The sequence below is a fragment of the Botryllus schlosseri genome, chromosome 7 (genome assembly GCF_051294905.1).
Source record: "Botryllus schlosseri isolate E-star chromosome 7, Bs_hap1, whole genome shotgun sequence".
Taxonomy (NCBI): Eukaryota; Metazoa; Chordata; class Ascidiacea; order Stolidobranchia; family Styelidae; genus Botryllus; species Botryllus schlosseri.
In genome coordinates, this window is record NC_137242.1 from 2678853 (window position 1) to 2698609 (window position 19757).

General features: G+C 40.1%; 2 protein-coding genes across 2 annotated transcripts; both read left to right on the forward strand.

Annotated features, from left to right (window-relative positions):
• The first annotated feature begins 1357 nt into the window (after nt 1-1357).
• On the forward strand, nt 1358-13189 carry LOC145442753 (WD repeat-containing protein 55-like). Its single transcript, XM_080320737.1, has 8 exons — nt 1358-1560; nt 2472-2569; nt 4554-4641; nt 5786-5855; nt 6327-6536; nt 8281-8450; nt 11163-11291; nt 11852-13189. Exons 1-8 carry the CDS (start codon nt 1391-1393, stop codon nt 12141-12143), a joined length of 1227 nt encoding a protein of 408 aa, XP_080176863.1. The 5' UTR covers nt 1358-1390; the 3' UTR covers nt 12144-13189.
• LOC145442752 (glutathione S-transferase C-terminal domain-containing protein-like) lies at nt 13090-19063 on the forward strand. The gene is made up of 8 exons (XM_080320736.1): nt 13090-13503; nt 14107-14780; nt 15224-15374; nt 16469-16585; nt 16648-16802; nt 17384-17536; nt 18091-18194; nt 18768-19063. Exons 1-8 carry the CDS (start codon nt 13090-13092, stop codon nt 18926-18928), a joined length of 1929 nt encoding a protein of 642 aa, XP_080176862.1. The 3' UTR covers nt 18929-19063.
• Nucleotides 19064-19757: the final 694 nt, after the last annotated feature.

The following is a 19757-nucleotide window of genomic DNA, read 5'->3' on the forward strand; positions in this document are numbered from 1 at the left end:
TCAACTCTGCACTGGAAACTGGCTTAGCAGACGCCTGCGCATTGCTTCGAATCCCCTGAGAAGATAACCAAGCCCAATTCAGCAATCTTAGATATTAGTGTCGACTTTTGCGAACGTATTATGCTGTTTATTTTCGTCGGATGTATCACTGCGCCGATGGGAACGTGGAATTTTACAAACATCAACTAAATCTTGAATGCTAAACCTCGTAAGCCTCTTTTAATGTTTTGTGATAAAGTGCGTTTGGGCGCGAATGAATTTTTGGATATAAATCGAGAGAATGGTTTGTTTTCAATTGATTCCAAATACGATTTGAGGGCGAAGATATAATTTTGATCCACCTATTCCACTGTCAACATAGGGCGCTTGCCGTAATTTTCATACTGTATTTTGTGTGACGCTTGATTATGTGTAGGTGTGCTTGTGTTTACTGTTGTTGTGTTTGCATTGTTCACTTGAATTTGCATTACATCCCGTGTTCCATTTTCAGCAAATCTCGGATTTTTTTCTGTAAGCTTTGCAACATTTTGTATCATTTTGTAATTTGATGGGTCGCCATTTATTCATTGCCTGTATATGACTGGGCTCGGTTATTCGAGCACTCAGATCTGAATCGAGTATTAATTCTGATGACCAACGGATTTTTTCAATTTATTAAAACAAATTTTTTTTTCAAATTTTATTGTCAACCCCATAAAATTGTGAAGTTGACGAAAACAATAATGCATAACGATTTTTGCTCACTTTCAACTGGTAGAAGTGAAGTTATTGTAGTCGAAACTTGTGGATATGCAAAAAAAGCGTTGATGAAAAACGCAAGTAACTTTGCTTCTACGTGTTGGAATTGCGTCAGATTTATTTTGAGACTTTTTTGTAGACAACACAACAATTTTATGGGGTTGACATTCAAATTTGCAAAAAAACAAAAATTTGAATTGGCTCTGCCGCGGCTTCGGCCGGTTGGAATTGATTCAAATTTTGTGTGCAACCTTTTTTCAGGCATCCTAACAATTTAATCATCGAGTCCCCTGAATCTGGAAAAGAAAGTTATAGTTGGAAAGTTGAAAAACCATCAAATTATCGTTATTGTGATGCACATCTGGCATTGTACTCCTTGTGGTAGCTTAAAAGGTACATATTTGAAATTTCAAATCTCTCATAATCAATGATTCTTGAATACTTGACTCGCCGCCTGATACTCGACTCAGAATCACTCGGGCACTCAATTTTGCGCAGCCCCAATTGCGTGTCAGTAGCTATCAACTCTGCTGTTTTTGACACTTATGTCAGCTGGCTGGACTCAGTCTTCAATCATTTTCGTATCAACAACGATATCGTGTTTTTTCAGATAATTTTAATTATATATATATATACATTAATATAGTGTAAAATGAGTAGTTCCGAAAGCGAGGACAGCGAGATGTCTGAAAATGAGGAGGACACTCAAGTGGCGCCCCGTCCTTTGCCGATCAAGCATGACGACGACATTTCGGACTTTGTGATCCACCCTAGTGAGGACGGGCGAATCGCGGTCGCCGACATGAACGGATATTTGAATATGTAAGTGGACTTACACAATTTGGTAACGCTAGTTGTCTCATTGGATTAATTATTGCAAAGTGCCGATAATTTAATTCTAATCTAATTTGTGAAATGTTTCTATGCTCCAATTTCAATTCCAATCTAATTTCTGATTTTCCAGAAAATGCTACATAGGGGTGTTCAAGAAAAACTTTACAGGCTACTTGATAAAATTGTTAGGATACCCAATTCAAGCCTACACACCAAATTTGGTTCAATTCCAGCCAGTTGCCGCATTGCTGCAGGAGAAGAAAGCTTCTATGTATTATATAAAAATAAATAAATAAAAATTCAAAATTTTCTGTTCACACCATGAAAGTGTCAAGTTGTCTGCAGAAACAATGTTCACCAAATCTGGTTCAATTCCAACCAGTGAAAGTGGAGTTATTGCCGTCGAAAACTTTGGATTATCAATAAAATAGTATTTACGGTGACCGATTCTTGAATTATTTATTTTAGGTGCGCCCACCTTAAATACTATTTTATTCAATGATTTCTTCGACCGAGTGTAATTTTGTAGTTTCATCACGGTATTTGCAATTTCGACTAAACCATTATTGATGTTTCCGCGTTCTGCAAGTTTCAATATACTTTCTATGAAATATGAATGCAATTTAATGAGATGATGAGCTCTTAGACATTTCTCTCCTACCCGTGCATGTCATAAGACAGTAGGTAGGCCTATTCAATCTGCATGCCAAATTTTCTAGATGTAGAGGAGGTCGGTGATAGAAATTCAGTCAGTATATCCCGCTTACAAATATCAGCACTTTGATTCAAATCAAGACTATTATTACAAGTCAGATAAGTTTTCTGCTGCATACTCATATGCCAACACAACACAATGCATACTAGACGAGCACTTTATTAAGTAATATTTCTTCTTTCAGATACAAGTTTGGCGTAGAACAGGAGGCGGAATCTGTTATGAGAAAAAGATTGAGCAAACAGCCGTTACGCTGTATATGTTACAATCAAGGCGGAGATGGTTAGTTTTTGTCACCTTTGTCAATAATTTTAACAAAATGCTAAAAAATCTGCGTGGACGAATACCCACACTATTACGAAGTCAGGGTAAGAGAGCATGTACTTTTTAGCGGGGACTAGCCTATAAACCAGGGGTGGGCAATTATTTTCCTCCGCGGGCCAAATGAGAAGTAGAGAATACGTTGGCGGGCCGAGTGAAAATTTTACTTATCTTTTCCAGAGTATTTAAATTTCATTTCTGAATTACATTGTTTTTAATGCTATTCAGTGAATGTGTTGATGTTAGGTAATGAGAAAGTGGCGGTTGATTAAAAAATTATGTATTTGTCGTCATGACTCGAAACAATGATACATTTTTAACTCTATTTAAACCTCTATCCACGTTCTTCTGTTAAGACACCAAAACAGTGGTTCTCAAACTTTTTTCAGCACGCTTCCATTTATGATAGTGAAAAATTTCGACCCCCCCCCCCATCATAATATCCCAAAATATTAAAAAGAGTAACGATAATTCTAGCAATCCCAACGGATGGTTTGATGGCATGGAAGGGTATGGCTGATGATGAGATAATATCGAAATATCACAGTCGGACAATACACAGAGCCATAACTATGCCACCATAATCACGGGGTAAATCGCGCCTAGCGTGAAAAAAAATCATTCGACCTCGACTTCGCACCTCTCTTCAGATGCTTTCACGCCCCCCAGCTCGCGAACCACTCCACTGAAATGTATAAGGCATAGCACAAAGTGTATTGTATCGGTCGCTGCCTTCCGAGCAGGGTTCACCTCAAATAGCCTTGCAGCGGAGCTTGCAGTTTTTCTGAAATTTGCCCTCCTTTGGCCGAGTGTTTCGTGTTTTTGCCATAACTAAAATCCTTCTAATCTCGGCGAGGTGCTCGGCAAAAACTAATAGGACGGGTTTACTCCTAACTCCAGTATACAAATATTTAGTGCTCTAACCTTCTTTGAATTTCAGCTTTCGGCTTATTTTTTTGACATGCCCGTTCATCTTTTATGGGTGATATATATGATGAGTCATATAATAATCGCGAGCACTGATTGACTTGTTTTACGAATCAGTGATTTGGAAACATACCACGTAGCAATTTGAAACGCATACCGTATAATGCGTAATGCGACAATGGTAGCAAAGAAGGTTTGACCTAAACTATTTGGAAAGAGTGATTTCTTATGACTTTAATTCCTACTCATAATTTGCCACATTGCCTTTATTTTGAATCTGGATTGTGCATGCGAGATAGCCTACGTGGGCAGCGTAATCCTGGCACAGGCCTATTAATGAACAAGCTTCGAGGTAAACGAATTTCCTGTTTAGTTGATACATCCTATGGTTTTAGTCAACGCGTCAACATTCGAAAAGCAGGTTTTATGTTATGAATTCCAAACAACCTTTCGCGGGCCGCAGAGAATGGCTTCGCGGGCCGCATTTGGCACGCGGGCCGCACTTTGCCCAGGTCTGCAATAAACATTAGGGTCTCTTTCTTCAAATATTACTGGCTATTCGATAAAATTGTTAAGTCGTCTAAAAATGGTAGGCCTACATAACAAATTTGGCTCAATCCCAACCAGTAGAAGCAAAGTTGATGGAGTTATTGGATCTAAAAAATGTAGGGTCGGAAAGTTATTTTTTAACTAAGAATGATCATGCTTATCGTTTAAGAAAGTCTTAGTGGGGAGGGTAAAGTAACAAGCATTGCCAACATTTTGGGTTTCTGTATTTCCTCTCGATTTCGTGTTGAAGCCCTCTCTTGTGAAACAAAAACCGGTGTCCTCGTTGCGCATTAATACGACACCGGTAGCAACGAGTGACTTGTGGAAACAGGAAATAGTAAGTACTTCTCGGAAATGTGCGTCGCATGTGTTGTTCTTTTTTCGTTTGTTACATAATTGTTGAAGCGCATGCTATGTGTACTAACTTATAAATGGCCGCACCGTTTCCTAGTGCAATATCCATTTCTAGGAATCTTCGTCGCCGGCAAGAAGGGAAGTCTTCGTTTGTTCGACACTGAGCAGGAAAAATGCTCGCTTGTATTGATGAGTAGCGACAGGTGGGATTTGAAGAATTGGTCTTCCAATCGTAATCGAAATCTACGGAAATGCATATTTATCGCTCGGTCATGACGTAATTTTCTACACAGCAACCGCATTTATTACGGGAGCTGGCAGCTTTTTTGCTCTTCGGTACAGTTTTAAAATTGAATCTTTTTTGCATTCCGGACTTCGAAAAACGCAAATTTTCAACGTTGAAAATTTGTTGCAGCTCTTACACTGTAGGGTAGGGCTGTTCAAAAAAAAACTTTTTCTTCAGAATTCACTGGCTACTTGATAAAATTGTTAGGTTGATTAATAAAACGCTGCACACAAACGTTGGCTCCATTCCAACCAGTAGAAGCGAGATTCGTGCAGTAGAAACTTTTGAATTTATCATTAAAAAATGAAAAAAATGAAATTTCAAATTTTTTCTGCCGAACCCCTTAAACTGTTAGGCTGACAGTAGAGATGATGTTCACCAAATTTGGCTCAATTCCAACCACTAGAAGCGAAGTTATTGCAGTAGAAAAATTTGGATTCGAATAAAATAGTATTTACGGTGGTACTGACTCTTTAATTATTTATTATAAAATCATAGAATTAGAAATTTTTTGAACAGCCCCACTGTAGGGTCTCTAAATAGTACCCAGTAAGGCGGTAACGCATAAGTTTCGATTGCTGTGATTGATGAACTTTATTTTTTTCAATTTTGATGAGGGGTCTAGACTTTTCTTAACTTGTCTCAACTTTTTTGACTTCGCGGAACGGGTAAAACTTCAGAACAAATGTTTCGTTCCTGCGTTCCCCCAAAAATCAAAATGTCATTGCAACGTGTGTTCCTCAAAACTCCATTCATCGCTGCCGTTACTAAAGTTTTTGTATGGCTTCTTTTCGACGATATGCAAATGCTCTTTGCCACCCTCTATCATGCCGTCAATATCGCTAAATTGTGATGTCTAAAATGAATGAAGTTTTTTGAAAAAAGCATTTTTTTTTGTTAAAGTAACCGGCCTGGAACTAGTTGTACTCATTTTTAGGGCTTTCACGCAACACTTGCAGAATTGTGATAAAGTAAACCCTGAACTCTGCCGTAATATGACACCATGCCGAAAAATAATATCCAAATTTCTGAATCTGAATTTTGATCACCTCTTTTTACAGCCCTTCGTACTCTGTCTGCGTGGTCGACAAAAATCTGGTTGCAAGCGGCGATGACGATGGCACATTAAAAGTGAGTAGATATTCTTGTTATATTACAGTTGCGATTGCTCAGGCCAACGATTATATCGAGCGCACCAGGCCTTGTTGGAGATGCGAATCGTTTAGGCTTGTCGTTAACGCGGTAAATTAGCGTGGATTGCCTCGTGTGCAGCAGTCAACGACCTAATTTCGCTCGTGTACAAATGGCAAACTAACTCAGCAGGATATCTCGTGCTGCTTGCAGCGCTGACAAATCTCGCTAATTGGCAGTGCGCAACACTGATAATACGAATTACTGGCTGAATGCGATTCGCGATTAAAAACAAACATGGAGGAAAGTATGATTTCAAGTTTTATTTCGAGGGAGATTTTTTCCAAGACTTGTACCCATGCCCCCCGATTTTAGGACAAAAACTCGGTTAAATTTTGCGCATTATACACGGAAAATTACGGTATATTCTGAAGATCTTTTGCTTTTATTCGCGTTATCGTCCGATTTCAGGTATGGGATGTTCGGAAGGGTAAGGTTCCTATCATGGAGGAGGCCCGGAGCCACGATTTCATCAGTTGTTTGGCCGTCGACTCGAGGGGGAAGTTTCTGTTTGCCAGCAGCGGCGACGGGACGCTGTCGACGTTCGACATCAAGCGGAGAAAGTTCATCGTGCAGTCTGAAAACGCGGAGCACGACATGAACTGCGTGTCCGTTATCAAGGTCGGTGTCGTTAAGTGTGTAATGTTGATTTGAGAATAACGGGAGGTGGTCGAACTATTCTTTGGGATGCGAGCAAAAGTAGAAGTAGGCTTGAGAGGAGGGTTGTGACCAAGTCGCAAGGCTCCGAGTCACGAGTCAATCTCACTTCTATAGTTTTGACTCGAGAGTCAAGTCAAGACATTTTCAATTCACCACCGAGTCCAAGTCAGCGATCAGAGGGTCGAGTCTGAGTCATAGTGTTTTGACTCGAGTCCGAGTTCAAGTCATTGTGTTAACTGCTCAGTTTCCAGTTGAAGTCTTGTTAACCATTTTTTATAACTCTGTTTGATGATATCGAATGGTTCCCATTTGAAATATACTAATTTTCCCCACTTTTAGCAGTTTCTGGTCGTATTTTCAAGTACGGTACCAGTACCAATAGGCGAAATCCCAATAGTGTGGTAACTTTACTATTCTTCGAAATTACAATGAAATGTCGGGTCTTTGCCCTCTGAGTCGCGAGTCATATGACTTCGTTCGAGTCATGTGCAATGACTTCTAGTCGAGTCAAGTCGAGTCATCAAAAAATCGTGACTCGAGTCGGACAACCTTGGTTGTAACCGTAACCAAATCACAATGTTCCGAGTCACAAGTCACTTAGACTTTCATAGTTTTGACTTGAGTCAAGTCGAGTCATTTTCAACTCACCACCGAGTCAAGTCCGAGTCCAAATCAGTGAGTAGAGGGTCGAGTACGAGTCACAGTGTTGTGACTCGAGTCCGAGTCCAAGTCATTATGATCACTGTTCAGTTTTCAGTTCAATCCTGTTCAGCCCACTTTTTTCTACTCTGCTCGAGTGATATGGAATGGCTCACATTCATAATAAAGTAAAGTGCGTGTTTCGTCTATCAGTACTGATACTTGAAAATGGTGCCAGAACAGGGTTGTAATGACTCGAGTCAGACTCGAATCACCATTTTCTGAAGGCTCGAGTCATTTTCTCAAAATACGCAAATGACTCGACTCGAGTCAATGTGTGTATTGACTCGACTTGGATTCGAGACATTACGCATGACTCGAACCAAGTCATATGACTCGAGACTCCGACAGTCAAGAGCGACGTTTCATTGTCATTTCGAATAGTAGTAAAGTATAACCAACCTATTGGGAGTTCATATATTGGTACTGGCACTTGAAAATGCGACCAGAAACTATATTAAAAGTGAGGAAAATTTGTAGCCTATATTATAAATGCGAACCATTCGATATCACCAAACAGAGTTATAAAAAGTGGGTTTAACAAGACTTTATCTGGAAACTGAGCAGTCAACACAATGACTTAGACTCGAGTCATAATACCATGACTCGGACTCGGACCTTGCTCGATGACGTGGACTCGGAACTTGACTCGAGTCAAAACTAAAAAAAGTGAGATTGACTTGTGACTCGGAGCCTTGTGACTTGGTTACAACCCTGCTACAAAGTGAATTGTATTGCCCAGCAAACTGTTCAATAGACCGTGAAATAGTTTAAAAGCGTAACGGCTTTAGTAAGTTGTGCAAGCAGGCAATACCTACTGCTCAAGCACTCCAAAAAAGCAGGGGTACTTTGTTGCGAACCAGTGACAACGTCTGGGTATCAGACTGAAGCGTAGGTGGGTAAAAGTGTATCTGATGTGTGGTGTATTGAGTTGAATATTTGTTGATGACCCATTGTGATCCAACGATGTTGGTGAATTGCTTTGAGAAATGGTTGTTTGTTACAGGATAATAAGAAAGTGGTTGTCGGAACCAGCGAAGGCATCATGCTGTTTTTCAATTGGGAAGAATTCGCAGCTCCTTCTGATAGGTTTCCTGGTCATCGGTCTTCGGTCGAGTGTATAGTTCCAATCAGCCAAGACATCGTCTGCACCGGCTCTTTGGATGGTTCCATACGGTAAATCTGTGGTTTCATGCCGAATATCGAATATGCACGAGTTTGGTTGTGATCTTGTTATGAGATTCTTGTAAATAGTAAAGCTGGGCACAATGTTTGAGTACTAGAGTCCGAGTTGAGTACTGTCGGTCCGACGGTCGTCCAAAGATAACCATGGCATGTATGTCATAAATATAAGTATATGTTGTAAAACGTTTAATGACGGGCAGTGCTATGCGTTAACAGTATAATACATACGCACGCGCTCGATATGGCCAAATAACTTGGATCGTTTTCTGTATTTCATGTGACGCAGTATTTCACGTAGTAGTAGTACTTGGCTATACTTAGATTGGATATTAGGGCTGTCCAAAAAAAGACTATTCCTTCAGATTTCACTGGCTACTTGATAAAATTGTTAGGTTGGTGAAAAAAACGCTGCACACCAACTTTGGCTCAATTCCAACCAGCAGGAGCGAGACTCTTGCAGTGGAAAGTTTTGAATTTATCATTAAAAAATTGAAAAATAAAATTTGAAAATTTTTCTGTCAACCCAATAAAATTGTTGAGCTGTCAGTAGAAATATTTGGATTCGAATAAAATGGTATTTATTATAAAATCATGGAGATAGAAATTTTTCTACTGCAATAACTTCGCTTCTGGTGGTTGGAATTGAGCCAAATTTGGTGTGCATCATCTCTACTGACAGCCTAACAATTTTATTGGGTTGACAGAAAAATTTTGAAATTTTATTTACTTTTCAATGATAAATTCAAAACTTTCTACTGCAAGACTCTCGCTTCTACTGGTTGAAACTGAGCCAAAGTTGGTGTGCAGCGTTTTTTTAACCGACCTAACTATTTTATCAAGTAGCCAGTGAAATCTAAAGGAACAGCCCTATTGGAAATAGACATAAATCGTTCCAAAATATCTAACATTGCTATAGCATAATTACTGCTACTGCTGACATAGTTGCCAGCTTCACGCTTAGGACGTAAGTAGGTTTGGGCAAAGGTGCTGGCCATTTTTTCAGTATTTTTTTTTCCGGCACGCCGGATTAAGAGGTGTGGTGGCGCAACATTTTCAAATTGAAATTTGTGGTTGAGACCATGAAAAGTTTGGGAACGTGGATGAAACAAGTAAAACATACGAGTCGGTCGATTTTTGTCGTTTACCGACTATAATAAAATAGCCTCTTGCGACTAAGAATCATCATTTTTTTTTCAAGGAAATTGGTTGCTTCGATGATTCATTCGCGCCACATAATCGAAAACATGCGGCAAAATGCTGGCCATATTCAAATAAATGACATTTCTTGGAAATACTGATCAACCCGGGCCGTTTTTTCGTGCCGTGAATATGGTAGACATATAGGCTGATAAATTATCCCTGATTAAGTTGATTCCTGATACTCAGATCAAGTTCAGTTGAATTGGCAATATCTTATTTCAAGCCGAATGGAAGTTACCTATTTCAGCGTTTAACCTCTTGGTGGCGGCGGAGGAAATTGAAAAAAACTTGATAAGTTCAACTCAGAAAAAGCTACTTGACGGGGTCCGAACCGCCTACTTGGCGTACCTTACGAAAGCAGGGGTGTAGCACTTACCGACTACGCCAGCCAGTCATTTGAGATATCTCGTTTTACTTCCGTAATTATGCCGCAAAATAACTTCATTTTTTCGACAAAGTGAATTTCTCTCAAAAAAACTTGGGTGACTACTGTGGGACATATTTTGTGGAATTATAGTGTGTTTGTTACGTAACAATGAAACATACCTCAATCAATGCAACACTGCGACACACGACAAGCCATCAACATGGGATACAATTTCAACGAGGTTCAAACTAGTTTGTGGTCGATACGATGATTGCTGTCCCGAGTGATTACACATATCTACCTTTTGCCACAAATCCCAACTTTCTACGCGCACTAGAACGATAACTATCGAGTGGCAAAGTAAAAATCCGGCTTAAAAGCGGTTGCCGCCACCAAGGGGTTACGGGGACCAGCAAGTCGAAATCTAGAAAAAACATCAAAATTTCAATTCTTTTTTCTTACCTTGAAAATATTAACTAGCACCTATACTCTTGCCTCATGGCCTTGTCTTACCCAAAACATAACTAAAAACTTCATAATTTCGATTTTCATCGGCAACCGGTTTAGTATCTTTTATTACTGGTAAAATGTTTATTAACGTTTTTCTCCATTGTTAAGTTGTTGAACAGCTTCATGGTAAATCAGAAATTTGTATGACACATATGTCGTATAGTATTTACTCGGGGTTTTCTCGAAAAGCTAACATCGAGACCTATGTTATGCTAAGAGTCGTTTGGCCTAGGTCTACCTTGCTCTGAATTACAGAGCTTCACAGCAAACTTTTTGAACAAATAACCTGAATTTTTGAATTTCAAAATAAAATTTCTCCAAGAGAGGCCGCACGTATTCCTTCAAATTTTAGCATAACACAGCACTGTCCTAGTACTTCCTACAGAAGGTGTTAGGTTGAAAATGGGCTGCTCAATTTTGAGATTTTTCATTCTCCTTCAAATCCACAATCTGCAGGGTAGAACAAAATTTCTTGTTTTTTTTGTACATAGCATAGCAGCATTTAGCGACTGTGAAAATTTCACGGCGATGGGGGAGGGGGGGTAGCCATCTGGAATCTGGAAGTTAGGTTTTTGACTTGCTAGTTTTGTTGGGATTTACATAGTCACATACCGCTTGCGTTCTAGGGCTGTGCACACCTTGCCGAATCGATATCTTGGCGTTGTCGGCGAGCATCGCGGGATGGCGGTCAGTAAAATCGACGTCACCGTCGATCGAAAGTACATCGCGAGTTCTTCTCACAACTCCGTTATCAAGTAAGATCTTATTTGGGTTTCAGAGCTGCCACAGCGTAATGATGTATTACACAATTGAACAATATATTTAAATAAACCTGGATACTTTTGCCTGACACTCGGCGGCGGTTATCCTCAGCAACTACCCGGGATTTCAAAAGAATTTTCATGCTTACATTCGTATGATGTATTATACGAACTGGATAATAGAGTCTATCAAACAAGGAAGTGACATTTCTTACAAAAAAAACCCAGCACTCAAAATCGAGTCGGTGGTTTTAAAAGGACTTTGCTTTGCAGAAACCCGTAGAACATTAACAGGTGTAATATCTAAAATGCAGCAGCAAATTCTTCAATAACTATATTGTCCACTTATTTGTTTTGAGTTACACGCTTTTATCGTAATAAAATTCTGTGTTGATTTTGATTTTTGAAAGTTCACCGGTCCGCAAAACTTTAATTTGATGTAGGCCTACTGCCTGTCTGCAAGCTGGAAATTTCGGGAACCGTTGTCTCTGGAGACAATAAGTTTCATAAAGGAATTGATTAATCATATCGATTGATGATCATGAATCTTTTAGGTTTTGGAGTGTAGAGCACCTTCACAGCATAAAGGTGGACGCGAACGCGAAACAGGAAAAAGGCCTGAAAACCAAAAAGATCGTAAAGTCCGGAGTTTCGGGGGACAAAATCTCGTTTCTGTCCGATTTGGATAAAGAAGTCGACGTGCCGGTTGTGGAAACCTCTGAAGACGAGGAAGAGGATGAAGGAGAAGAAAATGATAACGAAGATGAAGATAAGATAACGGAAGTTACCGAAGAAGATCAGGACAAGACGCAGGAAGAGGAGGAAGAAAATGGAGACGAGAAATGAACTCTTCGTATGACCGCAGCAAATGTAGCGTGTCGTTTACTGCGTCGCAGTTTTTTTAAAGAAACCGTGATTCAGTCTCAGTACCTGCGAGGCGCTTATTCAACATGGCTTACACCACAGCTGTTTGGGATAAGAATCTGTGTTGAGATTACTCGATTGGGATCATGTCTCAAGTTGTTGCATCGGGTGTGATGGAATACCCTCGGACTCTATGGGACGTTGACGCTGCTGTGTGGCCAACTCTCTGTGATTTAGCCAGGGTTGTAACCGAGTCACAAGTCAATCTCGCTTTTGTAGTTGTGACTCGAGTCAAGTCGAAGTCAGCTAATAGAGGGTCAAGTCCGAGTCATAGTGTCGTGACTCGAGTCCAAGTCATCGCGTACACTGTTCAGTTTTGAGTTCAATCCGATTCAACCCACTTTTTTTCAACAGTGCTCGAGCGATATAGAATGGCTCGCTTTCATAATATCGTAATTTTCCTCAGCCTTAACAGTTCCCGGACGTATTTTCCAACTATCAGGACTGATGGACGAAATACCAACAATGTTGTGAATTTACTATTCTTCGAACTTACAATGAAATGTCTGTCTTGGTCGTCCTAGTCTCAAGTCATATGACTTGGTTCGAGTCATGCGCAATGACCCAGTACAAGTCGAGTCCCTGGAGTATGCTGTAGGCTAAATATCAATGGTAGGGATGGGCATGATGATTCGAGTACTTTAATCTGAATCTGGTACTAATTGTAATTATTCGAGTTGAGTAATGAGATACCATTTTTCCGAGTACTGAAATAATACGCTCCTCGCCACTAAGAGTTGATTTATCAACGAGAATTATAGTTTCGATACTATTTCGAAGCCTTTAATATCGATTGGACGTATCGCAGAATAAGAAAAGCGCGGTGCTACGCACATTAGTGTCGATCAATTCAAAGCATTTTCACAAAATGGCGGGATCAATGAAATTGGTCTGGTCCAAAAAATGCCAAATTACTCCCGATGTATTTTGTGCTCTGGTTTTTAAAACGTTTTCCGATTTTCTTCAGATTTTAATTACTTTTAATCGCCACGTCACTATGTGTGACGATGGCACCACCGTATATCTCGATGGACGGATGCTAGCTACCCGTTTCGGGTCTTGCTTCTGCGGAGAAACGCAATCCGTGCTCTTACTTTCACGGTATTGTGAAAATGTCTATGCTGACGTTGTGATTGTGTCCGACGTCAAATCCAAAATTGAACCAAAACTTGGAGTCAAGGTCCCTAAAGGTTGTTTCGGTAAAGTCTCGTATTGCGCTTCTGAGAATATTCCGGGAAACGTTAACAGCTGCAACCTGCCAGCTGCGTTTAGTAATGACGGGGTGAGTTTGAGTTTGCAAATATCTATATTAACGATTGTGGATGGTTAGATCTGTCGTAATGTATTGAGAAAGTTTTGCTTATGTATGATGGTAATCTGTTTAATCATTGGAAATGCTTCACGTTTTGAGACATAGCTACTTGTCATGTTTTAATGTGGTAGCGCGGATGTCCTGTGGATTCGGAGTCTTACACACCTTTTTAAACACCAGTCATTTTGCAGGTAAAGGTATAGCGCTTTCGTCACGGCTTTTTTCAGAAATTTTGACGATATTCACCTCAGCTTTATCTATCTGTCAAGCTTTCAAGATAACTAGTATCTAAACAGCAACAGTGTATTCATTTTAACAAGAAGATAGCAGATAAGAAACACAAATGAATAACATAACATCAATCGTGGCAATATGCTAGCCAGTAGCCATAATAATATTATATTGGAAGCAGTAACCAGAGAGATAGTAAATGGAATGAAAATCAGCACTACTAATCTTTCAGACGTCATTTCTTGTACTGTTATTTTTCATCGATGTCAGATCTCATTCGAATGTTACTTGGCTTAGTTTCCCGATATATTTTTGCGGCAAAAATATATTATTTATCTTCAGGTGAACGTCTACTCTGGACTGTGTACCGTTTTACGATACCTTGTTAAGAGGTCGGCAAAACTATCCTCTTCCGTCAACCATCGACAGCACGTTCTCTCCCTGTTAGGACATCGACTTTACTGCCTAAAAGCATGCTCCGAAGTCAGCCCTCGGACTAAACTATGCGAATTTCATATGCCTCAAGTTTTCAAACATGATATACACGACACTGTACCAAAAGCGATATCCCTCTTTAAAAAACTTTTGTCGGAACCTGTAATCATCCACAATATGGATAAAAGACAAAGGGTGTTGCTGCAAAGAATTGGTAGTGACAGTCATTCCCATTCTCCGAATAAAAGACCAAGAAAACAAGTTGTGTGGACCAAAGACTTGCCTCCTTTGGAGCATGTATTCGCGGAGGGGGTTGATTTTTCTTTGACTGATATATGCATGTTTCCGTCCATTCAATTTTATTTGAAGCATAGCCCATCGGTATCAAATTTACCGCTGATATTGAAATGGTACAAAAGACAGTCGTCTGTGGTAGCTTTTCAAAATGCGATGCTGGAATGCGGCGTTGATTTTGTTAAAGAATTCGGATTGGATAATGGGTCGATAAAGTGCAATAAAGACGGGGTGACTCAAGTTTTGGAGCTCGCAGATGCTTCGAGAGGGCATGCGGCTACTGATAAGTATGACTTATTATGATTCCTTATATTTTATTCAAAATGTCTGAGAAGTAGAGGTCCGCTTTCTCAAATTCGTTTTAAAACTTGCAAATGCTAGAGTGCAGTGGCAGTAAGTTTTGTGTTTTTCTGGGGTTATGCAGCAAAGATTGGAATTAACTGATCCAAAATCTTCATTGTCATGACTAAACCGGCTACCATATTTTTTGGAATTAACTTTGTCCAAAGTTGCCCCGGCATGTGTGTAGGCCTATATCAACAATCGCATCACAAAATATGACGTCACCGGCATGAAATTTCGAATAATCGGGAGGACGAGATCCTTTAAAAGTTCAGTTTACAACTTTTAGATGGTACACGAACTCCTTCTGGAGGCACTTGGTTGGCGTATTTTGATAAAAGTCGACGCCAAGGCACCCAAATGAAAGTGTCACATCCATATGTTATAGAAAAAATGACTTGCTGACGATACGAAGGGACTTGCCAGGCCTGTTGAAAAAGTTGGAATCGGAGGGATTTACCGCAACGTTTGAGGAATACGATGCCGAGAAGATTGCTTTGGCTTGGAATGAAATGCCAGAAGCGTTACATCCTGTTGAAGTAAGTAGATGTGCTGTGTCTTGGTACCATGTTTTAATATTGTGACGTTTCATTCTGGTTTTCGGACTTGATACAGCAGTGCTGATGGTGTTTTGACAAGTGCCGATAGAAATTATTACCATTCTGGTTTAATCCCTCGTTGGTGTGATGTCACTAGTGTATTTCGCCTGAATTCTCTCGTTATTATTGTAATCAGTGGGGCGATTTTTTTTACCTAGAAAACAGAAGATTGTGACCTAAAAAATCAAAATTTGACATTGTTTTACACTTAATTTTGACCTAACGTGTGCAAATTCGGTGTTTTCCCAGATAATGTTAGAATTATTCTACTTATCGTCATTTCTGATTCGAACTGTCTGTCCTTACGAAGTAGTTGGGCCTGAGAAAACTTGTGACCCAAAAAATGACAAATTTTCACATGAAAAAACTTATTTCAACGAAATCTGGCCCTATGAAGAATTCCAGTAGTTACATCACGCATTATGGTAAAAATAATTAAAATTTGTTGTAGTACAACGAAAGATACTTTCCTACAGTCTTGGGTAGGTAGTGTCTGTTCTCAGTAGCTTGCCAAGAATAAAGAAAGAACGCTCAGCAGTAGCGGTTGTTGGCTGACAACACTGCAATTGGTGGTGACATACCGTGTTGCTTCATCCCGACAACGGTGTCTACATCACAATTTACATAATGCGCTTCTTGATATAAGAACCATGCAATGCCCGTGCAGTCTTGCTTCGGTTAGGATATTGCGGTACGTTGAGCATAACAGCATGTCAGCCCATTTTGTTTCATTTGAATGTTTGATTCACAATGACCAGACAATGGACCGTCTACAACGGTAAGCCTATAAAGCAGACTTGGACAACTAGATAATTCTAGTTGCCTAATTTCACTAAATTAGAGCATTTGACATGTCAAAAAAAAAATCGCCCAAGTAATCACTCGCAATTCTGAATCTTGTTACATCACAGACAGCCATACACTATACATTCTCATTGAACCATTGCTAGACATGTGCCCTCGAGTTTTCCTGGCGTTTGAGCCTAGCTTTGAATGTGATTGATTTTAACTATAACAGCATTTTACCTGCACAGGGGGAACTTGGCACTTTGCGGGCATCGAGAAAATGCAGTCAGATCGAGAACCTGGCGTTTGCCGTCAATTCCATTGCAAAAGACGGAGATACCGTGGTGGATTTCTGCAGCGGCGGGGTGAGACTTTTGTGGCAGTAGGGTGACTCCATCACGTTGCTGAGCATACATCAATCTAGTAGGGCCACGTCGGTATTGTGTTGGCGTACTTGCTGCCGAAATGCGAGGTTCGTCTGGTGGAGAATAAAGAGGAATCGTTGGAAAGGGCGCGCTCCAGAATCAAAGCTTTGAATCTGAGAAACATCACGATATACCAATGCAACTTGGAATATTTCAGGTAATTTACTTTGATTTTGACATCTTTTTGACTAGCATCAGGGTTGTAACCAAGTCGCAAGGTTCCGAGTCGCAAGTCAATCTCACTTTTATAGTTTTGACTCTAGTAAAGTCGAGTCCTTTTCAATTCACCACCGAGTCCAAGTCCATGAGGGTCGAGTCAAGTCATCGTGTTGTGACTCGAGTCCAAGTCATTATGTTCACTGTTCACTGTGCAGTTTTGAGTTCAATCAGGTTCAACCCACTTTCCCAACTCTACTCGGGTGATATAGAATGGCTCGCATTCAAAATATGGTAATTTTCCTCACTCCTAACAGTTTCTGGCCCTATTTTCTAAGTATCAGGACTGATGGATAAAACACCAACAATGGGTTGACTTTCCTATTACTCGAAGTTACAATGAAATGTCTGTCTTGGCCGTCCCAAGTATTGAGTCATATGACTTGGTTCGAGTCATGCTCAATGACTCGAGTACAAGTCGAGTCAATACACCAATTGACTCAAGTCGAGTCATTACAACCCTGCCAATTCTTGTGTTTTAAGCTCTCTACGTCCTAATATATAATGAAAATATGCTTGTAGAGGCGAATTTCAAATCGGAGTGGCTCTTCATGCGTGTGGGGTAGCAACCGATATGGTCGTTCAGTCTTGCATGGCGAAGGCTGCGTCGTTTGTCGTCAGCCCGTGCTGCTATGGAAAAGTTCGAAACTGCCATTGGGTGTCGTACCCGCAAAGGTGAAGTGTTTGAACATTTCTTTTATAGTAGGCCTATTGAATGTTGTTTTCATATTGAAATAAACCAGAAGGTTTTCGACAGAAACTAGTCTGGGGAATGTCAGAAACTAGTAGAGAATTAAAGAGTCAAGTTTTTCTGTCCGGGCGATGAGGCCGTTGTCTCACTCGAAAGCGTTAAATTCTCTGAAATTGCATCTGTTTGTGGTATCATCACGAAGACTGTCTTCCAATTTGGAAAACCATCACGAGCGATTGACTTGCAAAATTCTGTGACGCCTAATCCCAATTTACTTTTTCAAGCCATTTACACGATTAATTTTCAAACCTTTGTTTTCGCACCTATCGTACTTCATCAATGATTACTTTACCTAATTTGAAATTTGGTTGCACAAATAATCATGGTGTCAACTAGATTCTCTTCTCATAAAGTCATTGGGCCCTGCCCATGTAAATGTGAACGTGGTAAGGCGGTAAAACTGATGAACTGTCCGAATATATTCTTCCCCTTATTGGCACTGGCGCATTCAACTCCTAAGCGGAGAATCTATTTTTAGCGATCTATTCAAGAAGATTCCGCTGTCGTTCGAGGAAAGTCTCCTGTTGGGGCATGCGGCCGATAAAACATCGTGGAAGTTTGAAGACAAACATGCGATCGAAGGTAATTGAAAACTTGATTACAACTTTCCATTATTTGTCAGTAATAAGCTGGCGTGAGGAAAATCAGAATTTTCACTGGCACATATTTCTAACATAACGGCTGAAAAATGAGAGAAACTGCAAGAGAAACTTTCAAGCTGATTTATTAACAGAGTTAGCTCAACCGTTTTCGATACACTTTCCATGATTTGCACCAGGGTTCACCAACTCGCGCCCCGTGGGGTGCATGCGCCCACGGCTTCATATGTTGCGGCCCACGACCTGATCCGAGATTCAGGAAGAGAGCTTAGTAAAGCATTTTGAAATGCTGAAATTGATTTGAATGGGTCTCGATTGTTTGCAATTTCATGCCACTGACGTCATTTTTTGTGATACGATTGTTGACATACAATGGTCTTCCCAATTCTCTACTAGTTGCTGACGAGTGTCTGCCGAAAAGATTCGGGTTCATTTCAATATGAATATACCATTCAATTGTAAATAGCTATTTGTACTTTAGTTGAAATTGATGAGGTTACTTTCACTGATACTTTAGTAACAATTCTGACTACTTCGACCATCTCTTCTTCCGCAGGTAAACTATGTATGGGATTCGTGGACCAGGACCGATGTAGCGCTGCGAGGGAGAGAGGTTATACTGCCGACGTGTACACAATGCAACCTCCCGAGTGCAGTCCAAAGAACAATTTGTTAGTCGGAATATCTCCAGAACGATGTCCGAACGCTGTGACTTGACTTTGTAACACTAGTTTTTGTGTATCTGATACAACCGGTTGAGATGACGGTTTACAGATTTGTACCAAGGATTACGAGTGTCAGCTGAACTTATTCGGGTTTTATTTCAATATGAATATACTATTCAATCGTATATTGAAGGTCTGTACTCTGTACCTCTAAGAGTCTCTTCCGTGATGATATTTCACGGTTTCCGTGGCGATGCTGTCAATGAGTGTTCAGTCTTGCTGCGTCATCGCGATTGAATAGTTTGATATTTTCGTAAAAACTGGAAATAACCTATATTTTCTGTAATAAAGTATTTTAGGGGAGGTCATATATTGAAGATGTCATCGATTAGTCGCATATTTTGCGATTTCCTGGTATACTACTGCCGAGTAAGGCTAGATTGGGGAGCTCGGTGCTAGGCTAGGTGTGGGATTGGGCAGGGATCCAGGGAATGAGTTATGATTAATGTAAGGTTTCTTAACTCTTTTTGCTGCATACCTTTTCGATTTAGATGCACGAATGGCGTACCCCGACAAACAGTGTGAATCCAAAGTTATTGTACGACATGTAAAGTATATTTTTAGGGTTGGAAGCCACAACTCCAAACCATAATCTATAGCCACTTGGGCGCTCATAGGAATTACTATCTTTCAATTGAACAGTGCTAGGAGAATGAAGTTGCTCTAGTATCCCAGCTTGAGAACCAGAGATGAGAGGATTAGGGATTTCTATGTCTTAATCCATAACTTTTGTATATTCAAATTCGCGTCCAATCCTAATCAGATTCTAACTTGAAATTCAGAAAAAATACTAATTTATGCAAGGGAGGAGTTGGAATTTT

Coding starts and splice junctions, on each gene's coding strand:
- LOC145442752 (XM_080320736.1), top strand. CDS start 13,090: ATGGCGGGATCAATGAAATTGGTCTGGTCCAAAAAATGCCAAATTACT. Junction 14,781..15,223: donor GGGCATGCGGCTACTGATAA/GTATGACTTATT, acceptor CATATGTTATAG/AAAAAATGACTTGCTGACGA. Junction 15,375..16,468: donor AAGCGTTACATCCTGTTGAA/GTAAGTAGATGT, acceptor TTACCTGCACAG/GGGGAACTTGGCACTTTGCG.
- LOC145442753 (XM_080320737.1), top strand. CDS start 1,391: ATGAGTAGTTCCGAAAGCGAGGACAGCGAGATGTCTGAAAATGAGGAG. Junction 4,642..5,785: donor GTATTGATGAGTAGCGACAG/GTGGGATTTGAA, acceptor CTCTTTTTACAG/CCCTTCGTACTCTGTCTGCG. Junction 6,537..8,280: donor ACTGCGTGTCCGTTATCAAG/GTCGGTGTCGTT, acceptor TGTTTGTTACAG/GATAATAAGAAAGTGGTTGT.